A 24,620-nucleotide genomic window follows, 5' to 3' on the forward strand; every position below is an offset into this window, starting at 1 on the left:
AGGGACGTCAGGAGAGGGAGAGAGGGAGGTGAGAGGCCGGAGGTACACAATCCCTCCTCTGTCCTTCCCTTCAATTCTCTCTCCTGTTCTCCCCCTGGCAGGACGTGAGAGTCCAGAAGAGAGAAAGGCCCTTGAAAAGGCTCTGTGTTCAAAGCACYCAGGTCTCTCCTCCTGTCAACCCCGCCGTCTCTCCCTCTCCCCCTCTCTAGAAGAGAACAGGGACACCTTACCTCATCACTCTAGCACATCACTCAAATGAAAGAAAGAGAGAGAGAGGGAGAGACAGAAAGAGAGGATGAGAGAGGAGGGAGATATTTACGGAGGGAGATGGAGAGGGTCTGACCTGTCTCCAATCAGGCCCCTCAGTACCAGGTTGGAGTGCTGTCATCCCTGCAGACTGGAATGCACTGGGGTAGTATATCACCCACCTCAAACAAACAAACACAGACACACACACACCCGCTCTCACACAAGCAAGCAAACACGCACAGGCTCACACACACTCTCACACACAAGCAAGCAAACACACACAAGCAAGCAAACACACACGCTCACACGCTACACACACACACACACACACACACACAACACACACACACACACACACACACACACACACACACACACACACACACACACACACACACAACACACACACACACACACAACACACCACACACACACACACACACACCCATACACACTACTCACACTGCTCCCAGCCAGACCAGGGACAGTGAGAGAGTTACAGCTCTCTCAGAGCCAAGGCACCATCCTGTCAAATGACATTCCTGCTGATAGTGTCACATTCCCAAGGTGACCTGGCCAGTCTAGTATCTCTCTGTCTATTTGACTGACTGGCTGACTGGGAGGTCAGAGGCTAATAACTTCCTTCCAGTCTGGGCTGTGTGCTAATCGTTTCAGCAAACAGAGTGGCCTGGCCTTGGTCATCTAGGCACAGCATCAATGCTCAATAGCTCTGTGTAGTATAGTAGTAGAGCCAATGAAATGGCTTGGAAACACGGGAACTATGACATCACTTTTAGCTACATTTCAATGGTGAGGTCTTTTTTGGATGCCTTTGGTATCTTTCCTGTGTTCCTTTATAAGTCAATGGATTTTATATGACAGTACAAGCCGTCTGAATGAAAACATTTACAGGGAGTTTTACGAGCGCAGGTTCAGACACGCTGTTTCATTCTCTTAAATACACAGTCTTTCACACACACACACACACACACACACACACACACACACACACACACACACACACACACACACACACACACACACACACACACACACACACACACACACACAACACACACACACCACCACACAACACACACACACACACACACACACACACACACACACACACACACACACACACCTTCCTCCCGCAGAGAGCTGTGTTGACATACACTTCTAACATGGCATGGATGTCAGCTTCTATGGTAGTTTAGAAACAGAGCAGGCTTTCTGTCCAGCTCTCAGAGGGAGAGTTAGTAGTGTATAGTCCTCTCCTGCCAGGGTTGGTTCTTTCCCTCCATTGCTTCAGATGACAGGGGTGTGTTGACGGGTCCTGGCAGTACTGCCCTCTGTGGACACACAGACACACAGGCCAGGGATCCAACCAGTCCCCCACAGACAGGCACAGCCATTCAGCCCAGGCCATTCCAGTGCTGCTCTCCATGGAAACTGCACCCCAAACACAGACCAAAAGCTGGAAAAGTTCATGGAGACTCAAATACTAATTTGTCTCACAGGGTTGCAGAAAAGAGACCCTTTTATATATTACAGCACCAGTGTTTGTTCAGCATGCCTTTCTCTGACACACACACAATCTCTTTCTCTCATGCATGCTAGCACATACACGGAGAGGGCAAATAAAGTCTACGGAAATGGGATGAATGGGTGCCAAGCACTCTCTCACAGCCTCACACACCTTAATAACAGTTGCGTGAGCTGACCAGTTGGCCAGTTTATTAGGTACACCACCCCGCTCACGAAAATGGTTATCTCCTACAGAAAGTGAGTCACGTGGCCGTGGATTACTTAATAAAGCAGGCAGACAGGCACCAAGGAATTCAGTTACTGCTCGACTAAACGTTAGAACGGGTAAAAGTGACCTAAGCGACTGAGTTTGGTATGATCGTTTGTGCCAGGCGAGCATGTTCCAGTTTCTCAGAAACGGCCAGCCTCCTGGGCTTTTCACACACAACAGTGTCTAGGGTTTACAGAGAATGGTGCGACAAACAAAACACATCCAGTCAGCAGCAGTGGGCGAAAATGTAAAGAATTGTGCAAGTCAACAGGCCATAAAGAGGCAAATAGTGGCGCAGTACAACAGTGCAGAACAGCATCTCAGAAATATACAAGTCGGGACTTGTCACTGATGGGCTATTGCAGCAGACGACCACAGAGGGTTCCACTTCTATCAGCTAAAAACAAGACGACGCGGCTCCAGTGGGCACGCCATCACCAACACAAAACATCGCCTGGTCCGACGAATCCCGGTTCCTATTGCGTCATGCTGATGACAGAGTCCGGATTTAGCATAAACAGTATGGGTCCATGGCCCCATCCTGCCTGGTGTCAACGGTACAGGGTGGAGGTGTAATGATGTGTGGAATGTTTTCCTGGCACACGTTAGGTCCCTTGATACCAATTGAGCAATGATTCTATGCCCTGAAGAATTCAAGGTGTTCTGGAGGTAAAGGGGGGTCCAACCCGGTAGATGTGTGAACCTAATAAACTGGCCACTGAGTGTATATCAACTATGTCCACGCCTACAGTAGGGGATGAGTAAGACCCTTTCATCATCCTCTCATACAGGTCTTCACCTGAACAACATTCATAGTACTACATACTAAAGAGCCCAGTCATATCCCCGCTCACTACTGCCAAGACTGACTGAACACTTTCCATGATTGCCCAACAACAAAGTGTTCTAGAAAAACAAACAGCCCACAATATACATGAGTGATTACTGTTGTAAACATAATTGTTGTGTGCTGTGCTTCAACATGATAGCGTATGGCCTACTAATGGAGCGCTAGACTAAGCTATAGGARATYAGACTGAGRTGTAGTGATAAGATGAGGGGTCGGGTTCCTYCAGTAGTAMAGTCTGTGTTTAACGCTAGAGAGAAAAGCAGAGCAGTGCCAACAGCACTGATGAATAATGAAAGACCTTTCCCCCCACTTGAAATTCCATGTCCCCACGGGGGCCATTAGAACCGAGCAATACACACACACACGCGCGCACGCAGCCTGAGCAACACACAGCAAGACACAAATTAACACTCTTCCGACATGCTAATGTTGAGCCCCACATACACTATATACAAAAGTATGTGGAAACCTTCAAATTAGTGGATTCGGCTATTTCAGCCACACCCATTGCTGACAGGTGTATACAATCGAGCACACAGCCATGCAATCTGCATAGACAAACATTGGCACAAGAATGGCCTTACTGAAGAGCTCAGTGACTTTCAACGTGGCACCGTCATAGGATGCCACCTTACCAACAAGTCCGTTCGTCAGATTTCTGCACTGCTAGAGCTGCCCCGGTCAACTGTAAGTGCTGTTACTGTGAAGTGGAAAAGTCTAGGAGCAAAACAGCTCAGCTGCGAAGAGGCAGGCCACACAAGCTCACAGAACAGGACCACAGAGTGCTGAAGCGCGTAGCACGTAAAAATTGCCTGTCCTCGGTTGCAACACTCACTACAGAGTTCCAAACTGCCTCTGGAAGCAATGTCAGTACAAGAACTGTTCGTCGGAAAGCTTCATGGCTGAGCAGCCGCAAACAAGCCTAAGATCACCAAGCGCAATGCCAAGCATCGGCTGGAGTGGTGTAAAGCTCACCGCCATTGGACTCCGGAGTAGTGGAAACGCGTTCTCTGGAGTGATGAATCACGCTTCACCAGTTCGCAGTACGACAGATGAATCTGGGTTTTGCGGTGGCCAGGAGAAGGCTACCTGCCCGAATGCATAGTGCCAACTGAAAAATTGGTGGAGGAGGAATAATGGTCTGGGGCTGTTTTTCATGATTCGTGCTCGGCCCCTTAGTTCCAGTGAAGGGAATTCTTAACGCTACAGCATAAAATGACATTCTAGACAATTCCAACTTTGGAGCAACAGTTTGGGGAAGGCCCTTTCCTGTTTCAGTATGACAATGGCCCCATACACAAAGCGAGGTCCATATAGAAATGGTTTGTCAAGATCGGTGTGGAAGAACTTGACTGGCCTGCACAGAGCCCTGACTTCAACCCCACTGAACACCTTTAGGATGAATTGGAACGTTGACTGCGAGCCAGACCTAATCGCCCAACATTAGTGTCCGACCTCACTAATGCTCGTGGCTGAATGGAAGCAAGTCCCCGCAGCAATGTTCCAACATCTAGTGGAAAGCCTTCCCAGAAGAGTGGAGGCTGTTACAGCATCAAAGGGGGGGACCAACTCCATATTAATGCCCATGATTGTGGAATGAAATGTTCAATGAGCAGGTGTCCACATACTTTTGGTCATGTAGTGTATCATCATCATCATCAAGCCTTCAACTCTGTTTCCAGCCATGTTTTTCCTCTCTGGTGCACTAGTATATAATTCCCGGACGCGGTAGTTGTCATCACTGCATTGAGTTGTGTGGCAGCTTTTGTAAACACTCCCATCTAAATCGGCCACAGTCCCGCCCTCTACGCCAGACAAAACCCACCCCTGACCCCGGCCCCCTCAGGCTCCGCCTCTGAATTCCCTGCCCCCCCCCCCCCCTGGGAGAGCTGACAAGGAGAGAGGGGGGGTTGGAGAAGATGCATAACAAGCAGTAAACCATGGCCAGTGCCTGGGGCCTGGGGGGGGGGGGGGGCTGGGGCTCTGATATATGGTGCGCCAATGTCCTAATCTCTGGACCATTTTACAGCCATCTCAGAGGCACGGCTTATCTAAAGGTCTCCCACTGTTGTCTTGGCTCTTCTCTCCACTTTTGTTACTCTGTTTATTTAGGCTGAGTGAGGGGGCACCAGTAGTGTCTGTAGAGGGGGAAGGCTGTTGGGATGGATGTGGGAGCACTATAAGAGGTAGTTATATTTGGAGTTAGTTATATCTCGGGTGTGCTAAGCCTATCGGACTCAATCTGAACTCAGACAGTCTAACTGTAGACTTTGCCAGAGTTTGCATGATCTACTTTTTGACTAGTTCATATTCTACAGGGAGCTGAGCGACTCTTTAAAAAAGCCACGCTGCACCAAGGGATCTCACCAATTTCATCAATGTGCTATTCTATCAGCTACTGAGAGCAATTGTGAAAATTAGTATGGCTCTAGAAGCCGACAAAAATATCTGCGATGAAAACACACCACCCTGTGAGAAGGGAAAGAGAGGAAACGGAGAAAGTGAGAAATTTCATATGTGATCCAAGTCCCTCCACAAAGAGAAAAATAGATGAGGAGAAACTAGACCTATGCTAATAAGCGAGAGGGGAACATTTTTACAGTCAGCATTTCCACTGGCAGACAGGGTAACTGGGGGGTTAGTAGACTGTGGTGCATCTGCTTTTGGGCAAGAAGCAGTAGTAAAAACAACAATTAAATGAGCGTTTTCAGCAGTGACACCTCCGCTTCTCCTCCAGACACAATTACCAGTTAGTCTGCTTTGGCTGACTTAGCAGAAGGCCATGATTCAACCCAAGGCAAACTAACGCAGAGTGTTTATCACAAGACGCATTGAGCTTTAAAATCCCAGCACTTGTATGTAGAAGCTACACAGTAGTACTGTTTTACAGATACAGAAAGAGTAGCTTATTGGTAGGCCATCTTTTATTTTATGTATTTTTTTTTTTACAGAGGTTGTCAGTCAGTTCTTTAGGACAGTGTTATTATCATCACACACTTACCCATCTCCATCCTGGTAGTTGACGTTCAGTCTCTTCGTGGAGCCCAACAACTCTGCAAAAACACAAGACAGAAAATAAATCAACATACGTTCAGGATATTTTTAGAACAAACACCGTGCTACTGGTTAACCTAGAAACTATTCACTTAAGCCTGGAGGGAAGTGCCTCCATGGTGCATCTTCAGTTCATGGTTTATAGTACTATACTGGATTGGCTTGCTTTTTGGTTGTGCAAAATCTGGAGGTTGAGCATTGTTTTACAGATCTATTATTAGTTCACTCATGATCATGTGTTTGCTTGCGAGCTCAAACCATCTCCAGGTTCAACAAGATTATCTGTGGGAACCAACTCAGTCATTCTAAAATATTATAGAGCATCTGGTTCTGGAAAGGCTGAAGACCTGCAGGCCACAGGACTAAGAGATCCTGGTCTAGATACTCACCCTGATTAGTTGCTACCATGTTGTTGTCACGCTTGGTTGCTACCATGCTGTGTTGTCATGTGTTGCTGCCTTGCTATGTTGTTGTCTTAGGTCTCTCTTTATGTAGTGCTGTGTTGTCTCTCTTGTTGTGATCTGTGTTTTGTCCTATATTTATATTGCACTTATTTAATTTTTTTAATCTCAGGCTCCCGTCCCCGCAGGAGGCCTTTTGCCTTTTGGTAGGCCATCATTGTAAATAAGAATTTGTTCTTAACAGACTTGCCTAGTTAAATAAAGGTTAAATATAGTTTTTTTAATTAGAGGGCTATGGGGTCATGGTTCAGGGTTTACGGGGAGAACAACAGACAGTTGAGTGGAGACTCCAGCTAGCTCACCCACCAGGCCTCAAAAACCTGGTGGGTGAGCTAGCGATCCCAAACAAACTGTCCCTGATAGATCTGTCCCTTTCTCTCCATCTCTAGAGGCAGTTCATTAGCCTCTCACCCCAGGCTGACCTCTGTGGCCAGGTCAGGAGACAATACACTGTTCAGAGAACAGGGGGGAGGAGACCTTGTTGTGTCTTTTGATCTAGTGTGGCTTTAGAAGAAAGAATGTCACTGGCCACCACAGGGACTCATATGGTGCTTTTCCATCTAGAGTTAGCCCCACACCAGGGTGTCATCAGTGTTTTATGTTAACTTAACCTCTAGTTATTCTGTTTCCATCAGGACTGTGACTCTAAAAACTTGTGGCGAGCAGAATCAACAACCTCTGCATCATTCAAAAAGACTGTTGCTTTGTCATGGCCAAGTGAGACACGGTGCTGGCCCAAGTAGATGGAAACAGAAAGGTCTGCGCCTTTGGGTAAAACTCTGGGGTAAATCCTCATTGGAAATGTACCAACTTACTACAATCTCTATGCCCTCCCAAGACGTGATCAACCAAAGGCGGGGACGTTCCCTTGTGTATCTCACTGGTCCTGCTGACACCCCAGCTCTCTTTGACATCTTTCATACAATTTCTCCAAACATAAGCACAGACTCACCAGTTGCATGTGATAAGGAGCACATTCTTATCAATTCTGTGAATTCCAAACAAAGTGTGTGCTTTGTAGAGTCATGCAGCTTATGCCCTGCGTTCAATCAGCATGTCAGTGTGATGCCACAGTCATCGTCCCTGAAATGAAAATAGTCACTCATRTCACAGCAAGGTCATTGAGACRATGAATCACCACCYCCAGRGGTAGATATACAGTTTACTGTCAGACACTAAGCATMTGTCATCTGCTGTAACAGTAATGGAGGTCTGTGAGGCAGAGCTCCATCCATGTCAGCTGGTCATAWGATAGAGTCTGCACTTGTGTTCTGGTCTCCCATGGCGTCTGAAGGTGGGTCAGCCGCTGTGAGGGTCACTGTTTGCTATGAGTTCKGKGAGGTCAAAGGGCAGGCCACAGGGGGGTAACACAGAACCGAGTGMGAAAGAAGTCCCAGACACTGGATACACCCACGGTGTGGAGACATGGTGACAGCCCGTCTTACTACTGCTCATTATGTCTGAGCAGGAGACGAGCAAGGCCAAGGTAGCCTCAACAGCCCCAAAACAAGTGCTTTGAAGTGAGCTTCTATTCCAGATCTRTGCTCCACAGCCAGTTTCCCCTTGGGGATCTCTGTGGCTCTTTGATTATGACCTCAATTCCATAATTAATTAGGTGTATCAAACATTGCGTGTCGCAGTCAAGTCATGGGAACACAAACCCCTCTTCGAAAAAAAAATCTGAAAACTTTGCTGGCTGTGTAACAAGCACACACTGACATCAAACCCTCATGCGACTGACGGGACAGGCTGCCTGGCCTTGTCTTCACTACAGGAACCAGTCTCCAATGCTGAATATTGCAGCAAATTGGCCATTGAAGCTTTCATCTGCTGCACATTTGTCAAAAGTTATATTTAATGTAGTTTATGGAGAGGGGGGAAAGCGCCGCCTGTTCGGTTACAACATTTTGAGGACTCCATATCTTTTTTTAATTTAAAGATGAAAGTATAACGTACCATAGATTTGGTACCGCAAGAATGCTGGGCAAAGGGGAGATTTTGCTAAWGTCTGCACKTTTGAGAATTCTGTCTTGGAACAAGTTCATGGATTCAAGTCGCAGCCTGTGTCTCTGGTGCGACTGGCAGAAACAGAATCTGTTGTAAAATATCAGACTAAAATTAGACAACCACTGTGAGTATCAAAARTATGATTATATGTTCTTCCATAAAAGAGCAGGCAACGCCTCAAAAATSCATTTTGTTTCTGGGGCTCAAATGACTGCACTTAGGTCTAGGCAATAACCATACAAAAGTTCAGGTCATKATTTTCCTTCTGCACTCATTGTGGTGTAGAACAGAGACCAGGCCACTATTATCCATCCAAAATGTGAGGCAGGAACAGCTCTGTTACAGAAGAAAGAGCTTTCAAAAGTAGGCCTTGTCGAAAACTGCTCWGTGAAAAACGTCAGCAGTCCCATCATGCCATATTCCCTGCCATTTGACTCAATGCCCGAGATTCAGGCTTTAAGTTGCAATAAAGAAACCCTGATAGCTTTAAAGGACCCTTTAAAAAAAACACCACATCTACATCTTCCAGATTAATTGTGAGTAAATCCATATGGCTGTTTTGTATGGTTTTAAATGGCTCGATGGCTGGTTTTGGTCCAACCAGCCATATGGTATCTGCCTGTCGCAATAACAGGACTTACTGTGACTGGCATCACTCAAACCAGTAAAAAGAGGACCAATGCTAAGATGAATATACATCCCTTCACATCTCTGTTCCCGATGACATATTATACTGAAATAGTGACAAATTAGGTGAACTACAGTAGTGGTTTAACAGCTGGCCATCTTCCTCCTTGGGAGCTGCAACCAGTCAACAAGGAAGCATCTTGCTTGGATGATTAAAGAGCTGAAGAAAGCCCTTTCCTCCCCTTGCCTTATGGAGGGCGCGGCAAGGAGGCACCAGAGTATGCCGTGCTAACAGGTTCCTACTAGATAACACAGCCACAAAGTCCGTGAAGCGCATGAGGATGCTAACGTTGGCCGGCTTGAGCTAGATACCAAGCTAGCATACGAACTCTCTCCATATGACGTTGCGAAATAGTGCATTGTGGGTAGTTTAGAAGATATCCGGAAATAAGTTCATAAGTAATAACCCAAAAACATAACTATGTTTGTAGCTTTAGGTAACCAGATCATGACTACAACTAAGTTACTAAGTCTTTGACAACACTGTGTTGTTACTTTGGTGAGTTAAAACTCATGCTTCCTACCCTTTGCACATACATGCCTTTGAATTGTTGCATTATTCAAGAGTGTAATATGGTTTGGTTGCATTATTCAACAGTGTAATATCTTTAAGAATAAAAGTTTGTCACTGTTGAATAGTTTTGCTTACTGGCTTGTGGCTACTGTGATATTTACAGTAAATTTGAGCTGAAGACCAAACATTTTTGCATTGCCAGCCACAACAAAAGGTACAGTAAAGCAAGGATGTAATGTGAATTGAAAAGTAAAATTATCTTTCGCCACCCTGCTCCTCAGTCTCTCCTTCATAACTCGTAGTGGGAATAGGGCCTTTTCTGCTGAGTAAATGGGGACAGGAAGTCACAGCGCAGTGCTGGGGTATTTTTTTTTGCCTTATCTGAGCTCTGGGACAATGACAGGGTTGCACACAAAGGCTGTTCCCCTGGCCAGTTCCCAGATCCCTGTCGTTTTTAAACGGCTCTGTGAGGCGTCAGAGTGGCTATTCCCTACGTCTGGAGGCAGTGCTGCCAGAGTGGACCACAGCCACAGATTTCAACACAGATCGGTTTTATCTGTTTACTTAGCTTTCCTCAAATCAACAGTTACATGTGGAGAAAAGTCATCACACACTGCTAAGTCCGCTGGGTCAAGTTAGGTTCTCAGTTTGCCTGGTGGCTAGCCCTCTCTGGAGCTAGATATTGATCTTTACAGCATTTTGACCATAGGAGGCTCACCCATCTATCAACACCAACCTGTTCCTGGTGCAGTTAACACCTGCGTACCTGCACCTGCCTGGTTACATCATAGGAAGCAGTACTCTCACTGCTGTGTCTTGAGGCCCCTTGTGCTGCTGCTCACTCCTACACATCCACCTCCTGTCTGAACACCTGCCTCCTAGCCAAAGAGCGGGAAAATCCCTCAGCAATCAGAGCCACAGTTTCTGAACTATCACACTTAAAGTATAAGGGGAAGTGCTGTCAGAGAGAGAGAGTAGGGAGGAGAAAGTGAGGGCAGAGTGCTTCCTCCTGTGGCAAACAAGAATTACAAAATATATATATGGTCATTGCCCCTCAGAAATCTCCATGCCAGATTACCCCGTATTACTTCAGTATACGCAGCTACACAGAGGAGTCCAAACTGTCTGGCCGTTAAGAACACAAGGTTAAGAACACATCAGGGGTAAGAGATTGGCGGTGTGGCTGAGTATTTTTCCTAAAGTTCTAACAAACTAAGCCAAATTTCCTCTCTCCATCTCGTGTCCATGACTGTTCATTCTGCATGGTATTTTCCCACCGTGCACACTGTACTGGCACATAATAGGACCCCATTGCTGGAGACCACAGTGAAATAGCACACACTCACACTCGGCCGGGCAGAGACCATCTCAGTTCACCTCCCAGGCCTCTGGCGGTCCACTTTGTTTGTGTTGTTTTTCTCCGGGGAGGAATGGACCTTGTCTTCTGGGGCAGTTTTCCGGTTTGCCCCATCACCTCCACCTCCAGGGGGTGGTGTTTGGGGGTGATCAGAGGGGGGCAGAGTTTTACTGGAGGCACCATGAGGAAGCACTGGCTGTGTGACCAGGAACCGGAGGTGTAGGAGTGTGTGAGTGACCTCAGGGGTGTTTCGTTGCAATCTGGCTTTGACACGGAGGGGGGGACCTCTCAGAAACAAAAGCAGGGACTTGAGCTGGGCCTCTTCTACACTTCCTTTCCCAAGACCATTGTTCCAAAGAGCGGGAGTCTTAGGCCATTGTGTGAGCCCCCTCCCAGGGGAGGGAGAAAGGGAGGCAGAGCGATAGAGCGAGAGGTCCCAAAACTCTGTGTTCCTCCATCTCACCGACTCTACTCCGCCCTCTCTCTTCGTTCTCTCTGTCTCCCTCCACCTCTCCCTGCTCCCTCTCCCTTTTTTCTGCACTCTATTTTCCCCTCGTTCCCCCGGCTCTTCCTCTGATGATTAGAGTAATGCCTGAGAAGCAGGGAGTTCCTCCTGTTACATTCACAACTCATTACGCAGCCTACACGCAAACCAGGACCACCTCTAGTACACAAGAGGATCCAGACACAGACAACCAGCTTCACACACAATCAAGTAACCAAACAACCAGCAACAACAAAAAAAAAGAGTACAAATGCCCTTTCATAAAACGGGAAAAACATTCTTTAAACAACTGAGCAATTACTTAGCTGATCAGAGCAAAGGTAACAAGGGGAAAGGGCTCCCCTCCTGCCCTAAGCAGACCTTTCACACACGTCAGCCTCTCCAGAGGAATGTGTACGCTGCTGTACTGTAGTGTCTCACTGCCTGCCCACACCTGCTGCCCCACGCCTGAGGCTTTACTCACGCCACTCTTATCAGGAGACAAGAAAAGGCAGATAACACCGACATCAGACACGTAGCAGCACAGATAAGAGCCAGATTGTTCTCTCCCCATCATATCTGGGCATGCTCTCCTCTCCTGGCCCTCTAGGCTCCAACAAGCTACGTCCTAATGGCTGACAGGAACGCCAACATGCATGGTCTAATGCATGAGAATGAAGAGTTGAGGCTCCCAATGTTTTCCTTTGAGATGAAGTGGAGTGAAACCTGAGGCCCATGTGTTGTCTTCCCAGTCCGGCTCAGCCATTGGGGAGTCTGGGGTTCGGAGCCCGGGCCAGCTTGGCATGGGGAGTAGCACCACGGTATGTAAATAAAAGAGCTGCAGATGGGCCTGGAGGAGTGTGTGGTCACACACAGACACGGCACGCCAGAGGGCCAACACTAACACCAGCAGAAGAGATGAGCTTTGAAACACACATGTACACACACAACACCCTGGGTCAAGGGGGGTGTTTATGGGAAAAGGTGATTTGCCCTGTCAGTAGTTGAAACTGCTGGTGTCCCAAATTGACTGTAATGACTTCACACAGCCATTTTGTTGTCCTCTGGAACTGTTTTGGTGCCAGTGACAACAGTCTAACTGCTTTCTGTCACTGTAGAAGTACTGCTGATCTCATTACAGTCAGCAAAGATTTAATTCATTCACTCATACTGAGGGGACAAAGAAGAAAACTATTCCCTGAATCCATCTCTCATGAGGAGTTGACAAGGTTGTGAAGGATAACACTAGAACTGCTAAAGCAGTCATTTGGACTGCTCATATAAAAAAATAAAAAAAATATGTATACTCTGCTATTTAAGTCTGCTCCACTCCTTCTCCCGACAGTGGAGTCTGCTCCACTCCTTCTCCCGACAGTGGAGCCTGCTCCACTCCTTCTCCCGACAGTGGGGCATTTTCCACTCCTTCTCCCGACAGTGGGGCCTGCTCCACTCCTTCTCCCGACAGTGGGGCCTTTTCCACTCCTTCTCCCGACAGTGGGGCCTTTTCCACTCCTTCTCCCGACAGTAGGGCCTGCTCCACTCCTTCTCTCGACAGTTGAAGGCGCTGTCCCAGTTGATAATCACCTCAATAATTGCCTCAAAACTGAACCTAAACTATACTGAAACTAATTTCACACATATAACAACATAATAAATAAATGAAGTAAAGTATGATAGGGAGAAAGGGGGAGGGGAAGCAAACGATGCATAATTATGTCATCACCAATTGTGAATGAAGAACAGGACGTGCCATTCTATTGTATTGATCTATTCTAATTAGAACCTCAAAACAGTATGTACCCTATTAGACTATTCTCCAAAATTAAAACAATTATAGCAATGGCCTTTGAGTGTGGACTGTATTATTATGCATACTGGATGGACTGGTTACCTTCTGCTACACTCCAAACTGTCTATCCATGAGTCTGGGAGAGAACATATAGGCCTAGGCGATGTGGTTGGTTCATTGATTGTGCAGAGCGGCTTACAGAGATAGCCGCCCCCAATTTGTATTTGATTTTGAATAGCCTAGAAAACATTTATGTTCATAATGAATAGGCTGAGACATTACCTTTAGCTACAGAATATCTCACCACTGTGTATTTCCATCTCCTCCATGACAGTCTGACACCACGTAATGACCGCCACAGCCCTAGGCTAGAACAATTTGGCACCAAAGACCTCTTAAATCATTTTTTAAAATGTTTTCCTACCATGCGTAATATGCTGTAGGCTATGTATTGTATAACAGCACAATCATTATTTTAATTCAGTTTTTGTATTTTTTGGGGGCTTTGGCTCATATATGGGCCTATGTGTATGCATCAGCTCTAATATGCGTATGACTGTTTTGAATGAATCATCAACTTAGAAAGCACTGGTCATTTTGTTATGTTAGGCTTTGAAACAACGACCATGTTCTCCACTCAGTTTCAACCTGTTGTTGAACTTCTTTCGTCAAATTGATCAATCACAGTGAGGTGAGTTTTAAAAACACGATAATGTTTTGATGATAAGCATTTGATGTGATTTGACTGCATTTGCATTGATATCAGAGTGGTTAGAGGGACAATAGAGCCCCGAGTACCAGGCCATTAACGACCTGATGGTCGCTATCGACACATGTCCACATGTGCATAAGAGGAGAATACCATGACTCAATGGTCACGTGGAATTTTACTGCGGTCATGACTCATGACTGCTGGTGTGGCATAATACTGTCAGTGCAACAGCCCTAACCCTATATCAGTACAACAAATCCAAACAGTCTTATCAGTCTACTCTGGCCTACATGGAGTACACAGTGAGAGTGTGTGTAATTTACAATGGCAAGGAGACCAACACGAATGGATGCACATGCTAAGTTAGCATTGCTACAAAATCTGAATGAAAACGACAGATGCTGGGGAAGAAATTATTCATGACATCTGATTATTCATCAGATTCTGAGCCTCATCATGAACCTAAGCCTGAACCTAAACCTGAACCTAAGCCTGAACCTAAGCACTAAAAAGACATGCGCCAACTGACATGGACATGCTCCAACTGATGCTACTGTGTGAAGACGCACACCATGATAACCTATAACCACCAAATTGACTATTTTTGACTGCTGTCATTAACACTTATATTCATTATAATGCCATTATTGCTTTTGTGCTGATTTACACTTTATCAAGCAATGATGTTTAGGCTACTGATGTCTTCGTCATTTGACTGCGCATCTTGCAGACTTTGCATCTTGGAAGATGGGGATTATTATATTTTTATCAAAATTAAAATAAGTCGTTACTGCATTCCAACACATATGCTTTCTGTTTCATAGTTGTAACAAAGGAACTCCACAAATAAAATACATTGAACACTTGAATGTGTCTCTATTTTTGTTATTTTTACATATAGCCTATAGTAACAAACTAGTGAAAATGCTATTGTGTTATTTAAAATATATATATTTGTATTCTAATGTTACCTAAGACCTTCATAAACACAACCAAATTATTATTTTTGCGATAGAATATATGAAATGTATTAATTACACTGTTAGAATGTTGCAGTCAGAATGGCTGCTCATTACTTAATATAATTTTTAAAAATGTAACAAATCTTATTTACAATGATGGCCTACCCTGGCCAAACCCGGACGACGCTGGGCCAATTGTGCGCCACCCTACGGGACTCCCAATCACGGCCGGTTGTGATACAGCCTGCAATCGAACCAGGGTGTCTGTAGTGATGCCTCAAGCACTGAGATGCAGTGCCTTACACGGAACCCAAACCGGCTTCGCTCGTGCGCCATCGTGCATACATTTATTTTGTCCCCCTACACCAAACGCGATCACGACACGCAGGTTAAAATATCAAAACAAACTCTGAACCAATTACATTAATTTGGGAACAGGCCGAAAAGCACTAAACATTTATGGCAATTTAGCTAGTTAGCTTGCACTTGCTAGCTAATTTGTCCTATTTAGCTAGCTTGCTGTTGCTAGCTAATTTGTCCTGGGATATAAACATTGAGTTGTTATTTTACCTGAAATGCACAAGGTCCTCTACTCCGACAATTAATCCACACATAAAACGGTCAACCGAATCGTTTCTAGTCATCTCTCTTCCTTCCAGGCTTTTTCTTCTTTTGACTTTATATTGTGTTTGGCAACTTTCATAAATTAGGTGCATTACTGCCACTGACCTCGTTCGTCTTTCAGTCACCCACGTGGGTATAACCAATGAGGAGATGGCACGCGGGTACCTTCTTCTATAAACCAATGAGGAGATGGGAGAGGCAGGACTGCGTCAGAAATAGATCTGCGTCAGAAATAGAACTGATTTCTATTTTAGCCCTTGGCAACGCAGACGCTCGTTGGCGCAGGCGAGCAGTGTGGGTGCAATAATTGAATAACATTGATTTCCACACACGCGAGCGGTGTGGTCAGCCTATTAGGGCTCCCGAGTGGAGCAGCGGTCTAAGGGAAAGGGGCGGTCCATCGAGGCCCAGCGGTACTAGTGTTAAAGGGTAACTCAACCACCTTTCATTACCTCACCTCATTTTCATTATCTCCAGCACAATATCAGTGTCAACATGTGAAAATGGCGCATTTCGAAGTTTTGTAGAAAAAAATATAAAAAGTTCTAACCAATGACATCATCAAAAGTTTAAACCTTTAAAAAAACAGTGATTTTCAAACACTATGACATTTGCGGTGACATGGGGAGCAAGAAAGTACCATCCCTCAGTTTTTCCCTTTTAATCCTACCCTGTGATGACACAGAGAAGCATTTTTTAGGACCTTCATATTTTTTTAACCACAGATCATAGAAATGGGCAGTTTTCACATATGTAGACACTGGTTTGGTGATAATTAATATGATGTTGAAAAGTGTCGGAATTGCCTTTAAAGTTTAAAAAGGGGAGGTTGCTTCATCTCCCGTGGTCTGCGGGGTCTTGAACATGTTGGCGTTTGACTTTCTTACTGGTCACAGGTCCAGCGGTGAGAACAGACAGACAGGGGTTAGGAGGATTAATACTAATAACGTTGTGGTCTTAGTTGAGGGAGGAAACACAGGGAAAACAATAGATTGAGGTACAGTAGTCACCCGGAGGGTCCACATTGAGGAAGACATTGCACACTAAATAGACTTAATGATAACAGAGGAAAGCCTTCCTTTTCTGATCCAGATGAAAATATGGAACACTCTTTCAAAGAGAGAACAAACATTGTGCTTTATGAATTGGGCCTAGAACAAAAACGAAATTTTTCTTTTTTTTACCCCCTTTTCTCCCCAATTTCGTGGTATCCAATTGTTAGTAATTACTATCTTGTCTCATCGCTACAACTCCCGTACGGGCTCGGGAGAGACGAAGGTCGAAAGCCATGCGTCCTCCGAAACACAACCCAACCAAGCCGCACTGCTTCTTAACACAGCGCGCCTCCAACCCGGAAGCCAGCCGCACCAATGTGTCGGAGGAAACACCGTGCACCTGGCTCCCTTGATTAGCGCGCACTGCGCCCGGCCCGCCACAGGAGTCGCTGTTGCGCGATGAGACAAGGATATCCCTACCGGCCAAACCCTCCCTAACCCGGACGACGCTAGGCCAATTGTGCGTCGCCCAACGGACCTCCCGGTCGCGGCTGGCTGCGACAGAGAGCGAACCCAGAGTCTCTGGTGGCGCAGCTAGCGCTGCGATGCAGTGCCCTAGACCACTGCGCCACCCGGGGTCTCATAAAATTGGTTCTTACGGTCCCTGTAGTTTGGGAAAACTGAAAGACCCCCTTTCCTTGTTTCATATGAAATTGACATTTCCTGTCCAAGACCTACCATGAATAACCACTCTCTCATGGTTGAAATGTCCTCATGTAAACAATGTACACAATGTACACAAGCACACTATACATGTATTGATACACATCTAAAACGCCCAGCAGTACAGACATTGTGGCGCGGCCTCTCTCAGAAATACTGGTTATTTGATGTCTATCACTACATTCATTGTTTACTCAATAATGCATTTATTACCGTTTCCTGCTTATGTACCCAGTCGCACCCTTGTCATTACATTCTCACAGTAGACTTTTTGGGGGTAAGAACTTCAGTTCATATAAAGTTAGAAGGCATGTCATGTTTAGTGTAGGGATTTGGACACTTCTTTCAAGCATGAAAAGACAGTGCAGTTTACTGACAGAGAGCTCTACTGCACTGGGCTGCTGATCATGCTGCATCTCTAGCTATTTCCAGTGGAGCGCCAGAGGAAGGATGTGAACTGGGGGATGAATCAAAGCATGGTTCACAATGCATGGTTAGGTTATTTGTGAGACTAGTGATCCATAAAGATGTTGTAAATGATGCGACAATGCTGCTGTACCATTTGAATTGAATGTCAGTCGTTACAGCACGATATCATTGAGGATGAGAACAAGTTTTACTGTACGTCAACAGGGACCTAGAAACAAAGCTCCCATCCAAGGGCTTGAAATTGACACGGCCTAGTCAGTTAGACGGATGCATCAATTTACGACCCTTGAAACGGTGTTCAATTAACCAGTGCACAGGGGGGCCTCTGAGTCATAAATCATGATTGTGCGTGATGCGTTTCACAGCTCTCTGCCTCAGGGTGTGTGTGTGTGCACCTGGGTTGTGTGTGCAGTGAACCCTGCTGTCTGTGGAGCCGGCCTGTCACTCACTGGGCCCTAATGGACACGTATCCGTGACGACACGGCGGTCAGGCACTCCCCGTGAAGGAGAGGGCCGCGAGACTTTCATCTCCAGGCCAACTGACATGGCTCGACAGCTGCAGGGCAGGCCACTGGGGAGCTGGCTGAGAGACCCCAAGTATCAGAGCTCAGGCCAGCCCCGGCTAAAGGAGGCCACCATCATACTGCAGCAGGTAGCAGCAACCCTGGAGAAAATACATCGAAGCTGCCCTAAACGCAGGCTTGGCTACTCAAAAACCTTGCTCCGGCCAAACGCTACGCCACGACCACGGACATAAGTTTCTACTCCGCAGTGAGTCTGGATCGGAGTACCTGCCGGACGATTTCTAGCACGCAAACACATTGTAACTGTTCTGATTGGTCCCAGAAACGACGGGTTGCGCCAGAGCCAGAACACGTAGGTAAAGAGGCGTTTTGAAAATGCGTCATGCTTTGATACGCTGATTGGTTAGAGATGATCCATTCACTGATTACTTGTGTTTTGTACAACACACTCATTTTGACATCACCACAAACAACTTCAACAATGGCAGACTGGAGTATATCGCGAACGCAGGGGAGCAGCGGAATAATTCCGTTGGAGTCGTCAGGCAACCTAAACACTGGCCTGGTGCTTCTTTTGTGATCAGGATTTAAATGCAAAGAAAAATAAGTCYTTGGTGCTGATGCAGAAGTCAGTTACATGAGAAGAACGCTCCAAAGACYTGTTGGTTTAACTGAAAGAGGAGGAARYAGGAGAGAAAAGCAAAGGGCAATGAAAGAGGGAATGTTTTCCTTGGCACAGAGAGCAGAGAAAAAACGCCCTGCTGTTTCATGACAAAWGAKCAGAAAAGTGCTTTAATTATACGTGTGCAAAGYACTAACAGTACAGCTKTGATTTGATAGGTAAAGCTGAACAGTGTAAGGAGGGCAGGCAGTTCAGAAAACACATAGATCATAGTTCATCTCAAGGCAAACCTCAGAAGGTTCCGTTGGGGGATTCAATCACTGGGTTTATTTTCTACCCAAACACGGCAGTTCAAGCTTATTCCCATCTGTCAGACTATCATCTGATGAAGTGTCATTTTATGAAAGGAAGGATCAATCTCAGAAGATACACAAATCAGGCTGCATTATACTATACCAGTGGTTCCCAAACTTTTTATAGTCCCGTACCCCTTAAAATATTCAACCTCCAGCTGCATACAGGGCCAGCGCACTCTACAATGTTGTTTTTTTGCCATCATTGTAAGCCTGCCACAAACATCCTTTACGATACAGTTAAACATAAGAATGAGTGTGAATTTTTGTCAAAACCCGGCTTGTGGGAAGTGACAAAGACCTCTTATAGGACCAAGGCACAAATAATAATATAATAATACATCAATCATTTTCTCTTTATTTAACCATCTTACATATAAAACCATATTTGTTCATCAAAAATTGTGAATAACTCACCACATGTTAATGAGAAGGGTGTGCTTGAAAGGATGCACATAACTGCAATGGTGGGTTGTACTGGAGAGATTCTCAGTCTTAAATCATTTCTCACACACAGTCTGTGCCTGTATTTCGTTTTTCATGCTAGTGAGGGCCGAGAATCCACTCTCACATAGGTACGTGGTTGCAAAGGGCATCAGTGTCTTAACAGCGCGATTTACCAAGGCAAGAAACTCTGAGCGCAGCCTTATCCAGAAATCTGGCAGTGGCTTCTGATTAAATTCCATTTTCACAGAACCGCTTGTTGCAATTTCGATGAGACTCTCTTGTTCAGATATCAGTAAGTGGACTGGAGGCAGGGCATGAAAACGATAACGATTCCAGTTGTTTGTGTTGTCCGTTTCCGGAAAGAACCTGCGTAATTGCGCACCCAGCTCACTCAGGTGCCTTGCTATATCACATTTGACATTGTCCGTAAGCTTGAGTTTATTTGAACACAAAAAAAATCATGCAATGACGGAAATAGCTGTGTGTGTCCTTGTTAATGCAGACAGAAAAGAGCTCCAACTTCTTATTCATAGCCTCAATTTTGTCCCGCACATTGAATATAGTTGCAGAGAGTCCCTGTAATCCTAGATTCAGATCATTCAGGCGAGAAAAAACATCACCCAGATAGGCCAGTTGTGTGAGAAACTCGTCAACATGCAAGCGGTCAGACAAGTGAAAATTATGGTCAGTAAAGAAAACTTTAAGCTCGTCTCAATAATAAAATATGTGTCAATACTTTGCCCCTTGATAACCAGCACATTTCTGTATGTTGTAAAAGCATTACATGGTCGCTGCCAATATCATTGCATAATGCAGTAAATACACGAGAGTTCAGGGGCCTTGCTGTAACAAAGTTAACTATTTTCACTGTAGTGTCCAAAACGTCTTTCAAGCTGTCAGGCATTCCCTTGGCAGCAAGAGCTTCTCGGTGGATGCTGCAGTGTACCCAAGTGGCATCGGGAGCAACTGCTTACACGTGCGTTACCACTCCACTATGTCTTCCTGTCATGGCGTTTGCGCCATCAGTACAAATACCAACACATCTTGACCACCAAAGTCCATTTGATGTCACAAAGCTGTCGTACTTAAAAAATATCCTCTCCTGTTGTCCTGGTTTACAGTGGTTTGCAGAAGAGGATGTCTTCCTTAATTGACCCCCATAAACGTAACGGACATATACCAGGAGCTGTGCCAGGCCTGCCACGTCTGTTGACTCATCCAGCTGTAACGCATTTAATTCACTGGCTTGTATGCGAAGCAGTAATTGTTTCAAAAAATCTCCTGCCATGTCATTGATGCATCGTGAAACAGTGTTGTTTGATGAAGTAATTGTCTGTATAGTTTTTTGGGCCTTTCCCCCCAGCATTGTTCCAGCCATATCCGCAACAGCATGAAGAATTAAGTCCTTCATAATAGTATGGGGCTTGCCTGTCCTAGCCATTCGGTAGCTCACCATATAAGACGCTTATAGCCCCTTCTTATTAATGCTATCTGTTGCTTTTATACATGTCTTACTACTCGCAAGTCATCTTTATTCTCGCTCAAAAAACTCCCGTGGCTTATTTTTCAAATTGTCATGTTTCTTTTCTAAATGTCTGCGCAAGAGTGAAGGTTTCCTGCGAGAGAGTAACAGTTAATGTGATTGGATGTTCATTATTTGACTAGGCTACCTGTATTTGACATCGTGTTGTCATTTCGCTGAACACTAGATGGTTGAATTTTATTTTTGGCAGTGAAACGAGGCTACTCGGGCGAGAGAGAAAAACTCACCCAAATGTATAGCCCCTTTGGAAAATATAAATGTACTGTTTGAAAATGTGAGAAAAATTCCAACAAATGATACATTTTACCCGCGTTTGGGAATACTTGTACTATACAAATAAAGACAACAAAAACTGGACCCAACGTCCTGCGTAAAAAACCAACAATAGATTGGTCATCCAAACCAAAATAGGAAGAGCGGTAATTTCCTTGACCACATCCTATTTTGTCTTAAAAGGATCACCAGAGAGGGTTAACCAAAAATGCCATGAAAAGGGAAACATCTGTCTCAACTACGTGTCTCTGCACCTCAGCCAATTCATTAGGCCAAAAGAGTTAATGCACCTGAGACTATTTTGAGGGAAGCAAACATTAGAAAACAGGCTAGACCTGTACATTGAAGGGATTTTCTTATCTTAATCAAAAGGTCACAAACTCTGTATTCTCCTATGTAATGTCAACACTGCAAAGGTGATGGGGCTCCCCAGGGTTCACAGGTGAAGGGGCTCCCCAGGGTTCACAGGTGAAGGGGCTCCCCAGGGTTCACAGGTGATGGGGCTCGCCAGAGTTCACAGGTGATGGCGCTCCCCAGGGTTCACAGGTGANGGGGCTCCCCAGGGTTCACAGGTGAAGGGGCTCCCCAGGGTTCACAGGTGAAGGGGCTCCCCAGGGTTCACAGGTGAAGGGGCTCCCCATGGTTCACAGGTGAAGGGGCTCCCCAGGGTTCACAGGTGAAGGGACTCCCCAGGGTTCACAGGTGAAGGGGCTCCCCAGGGTTCACTGGCAAATGGTGTGCCTTTGACTCCCTATGACCCCACCATCATACAGCATCAGTTGAATCACATTACAGTGCATTGGTACACTGAGAAAATCCAAGACGTTCTTTTCAAGTACTAGGCCTAAAATGTCCTAGTAGCCGTTGTCTGTCTCTCTCCTCTATGCTGCAGTGACCACTACAGAACTTCAGTGTTTATAGCGCCGTCCATATTATTTTTATTAGTGTTACACCATTGTTCTTACGTAATATAAACATATACAATTCTAGTAGCACGTCTTAGACTGATGGCCTGTGTCATCCCCACGGCCTCCACAATGGATCAGTCCGCTCAGACAGGAGCCAATCAGACAGCGGTCTTAGAATGATGGACTGTGCCATCCCCACGGCCTCTACAATAGATTAGTCCACTCAGACATGCACGAATCAGACATGTCTTGTACACAATTAAATGATTATTATTATTATTTGCTACAGCTCGACTAAAGAAATCTCGGTCGACCAACAGCCTATTGACCAAACAGTCAACTAAATGGGATTAGCCCTAATGTCCACCAACAGGACTAGCAGCTACAACACATCTGGTGTAGCAGGGGGAAACTGCACCACCTTGGGAGATAATCCCATGGCTTCACTCTGGACCTGCTGGACTGTGATGTGCTGTGGCGTTATCTGCACCGGAAGCAGACGGGAGATTGCATCTCCAGGTCCCAAATTGTAGGCCTAAGCCCCAGTGCTGGAGCAGTGCCTGGAGAAGAGCCATGGACACAGATACTGACTCACCGCTGTGATTATATCATATACCCACTGCTACCATGCTGGGCGCTCCACCAACCCACCAAGACTGTAATATGCCCTAAACCTCACAATGACCCTGAGACTAAACGCTGAACTGAGTTCATATTCAGCACTGTCCCAAAAGAGAGGTCCAAATTCTTTGTCTAATGGGTGCAGCTATTGCTCTGACCCAAATTATTCGTCCAATTCTCTTTTCCAGAGAATTCTGTTTCCAAGTAATTAGCATATTTGCCAGAGGATCGCACGCAAACACTAAAAGACAGTAAAAAATTTGAGACGAGGTACTAATTGAGCTAACAATCATTCACTCTGTCATTTGTTCCCAGGCCAGACAGAGCCTTCCTGGAAACCTTGGTGGGGGCCTGGCTGTGGGAGTGGGATGCAAAGCAAGACTATGAGAGGAGATAAGGTCCCTGGTCGTTCTCCCTGTTGAGGCCCATTAGACAGCTGACACAATGGAGCGCCACGCATGCAAATGACCTGCGTGAGTTGCATTGTGTCTCCGCCCAGCTGGGCGTCTACAGAGAATAGGGCTCGGGGGTGTGACATATACGGCAGGTTTTATTAAAGAAAGAGACATACATTCAGATGAAAGAAGGACAGCAGGGTGACATAATCGCCCTGATGGGGGGGTTCTGCCATACAGACCCATATGGACTGGGGGGTGGGGCTAATGGAGAGGCAGGTGCATGACACCAGCATCACAACATCTGAGAGGAAATGATCAGTGATGTTTGCATATGATACATCCAGAAGATTACATTTGGTTGCTGTTTGTCATGTGGCCAGAGTCAGCAGAGGCTAATGAAAAGAGAGCCAACCAGCCAGCCAAGACAGACAGGATAGGACAGACACACACACTATAGTAGCTCTGTGTTGATCCAGCTGGAAGCTGCTGACAGAGCCTAACTCACACTGACCTGCAGGAATGCTAAACGGGACACTTCACCTCTGTGTGTCACTCAGGTGTTTGTGACAGAAAAGGAGGGCCCAGAGACCATGGCCTAATGATTATAGCTTATTGGATGGCAGGCCCTAATGGGAGGCCTAATGGCCAGTTGATGATGTAGTGGCAGACTCTAGGGTCCTCTTGGAAGAGCTTGTCAAGGAGGTATGCATTTATATCTGCACCGCTGTAGTAACTGACTGCACACACAGAGAACCAAGCCCTTAATGAGATACTTTTTCCTAGCATGGAGAATGTTCCTTGGGTAAAAAAAGAAAAACATTGCATTGTTTTTGTCTTGAGGGGTGGAGGACAGCAAATATGAATGTGTGTGTGTGTGTGTGAGTTCATGCCTCTTCCTCTTTAAGCTAAACAGACGCACCAGAACACTCCATACTTTTTTGGTCACACGATAAGAGGAAACTCCACACCCCATCCTTTGTTCATAATGGACTTTTACTCTCCAGCGGCGCCAAACTTTCATCTACTTATTTCCCCAGTACTAACTCCCCTCTCCTCCTGAAAGAGTAAGCATGTGACTAACCATGTCCATTTGCGGTCAGTGTGGGTGCGGTGAGGTGCAATAGGCCTCCACTTACAGTAATGGAGATAAGGTGACAGATTAACAACCCAGGGAGAGATCCCAGCCACTTTCCCTTTCGACAGCTCTGCTCCTCTCCGCTTCGATATCAGCACCGC

The 24,620-nt window shown here is 45.8% G+C and overlaps 1 protein-coding gene across 1 annotated transcript in view; it reads right to left on the minus strand.

The window, feature by feature from the left end:
* Window positions 1-24,620, minus strand: part of LOC111981200 (caskin-2) — an 84,284-nt gene that overhangs the window by 38,578 nt on the left and 21,086 nt on the right. Inside the window, 1 exon segment of the mRNA XM_070449664.1 lies at window positions 5,899-5,950. Within this exon segment, the coding sequence (XP_070305765.1) occupies window positions 5,899-5,950 (52 nt within the window).

This window comes from Salvelinus sp. IW2-2015, linkage group LG20 (assembly GCF_002910315.2).
Source record: "Salvelinus sp. IW2-2015 linkage group LG20, ASM291031v2, whole genome shotgun sequence".
In the NCBI taxonomy this organism is placed as follows: Eukaryota; Metazoa; Chordata; class Actinopteri; order Salmoniformes; family Salmonidae; genus Salvelinus; species Salvelinus sp. IW2-2015.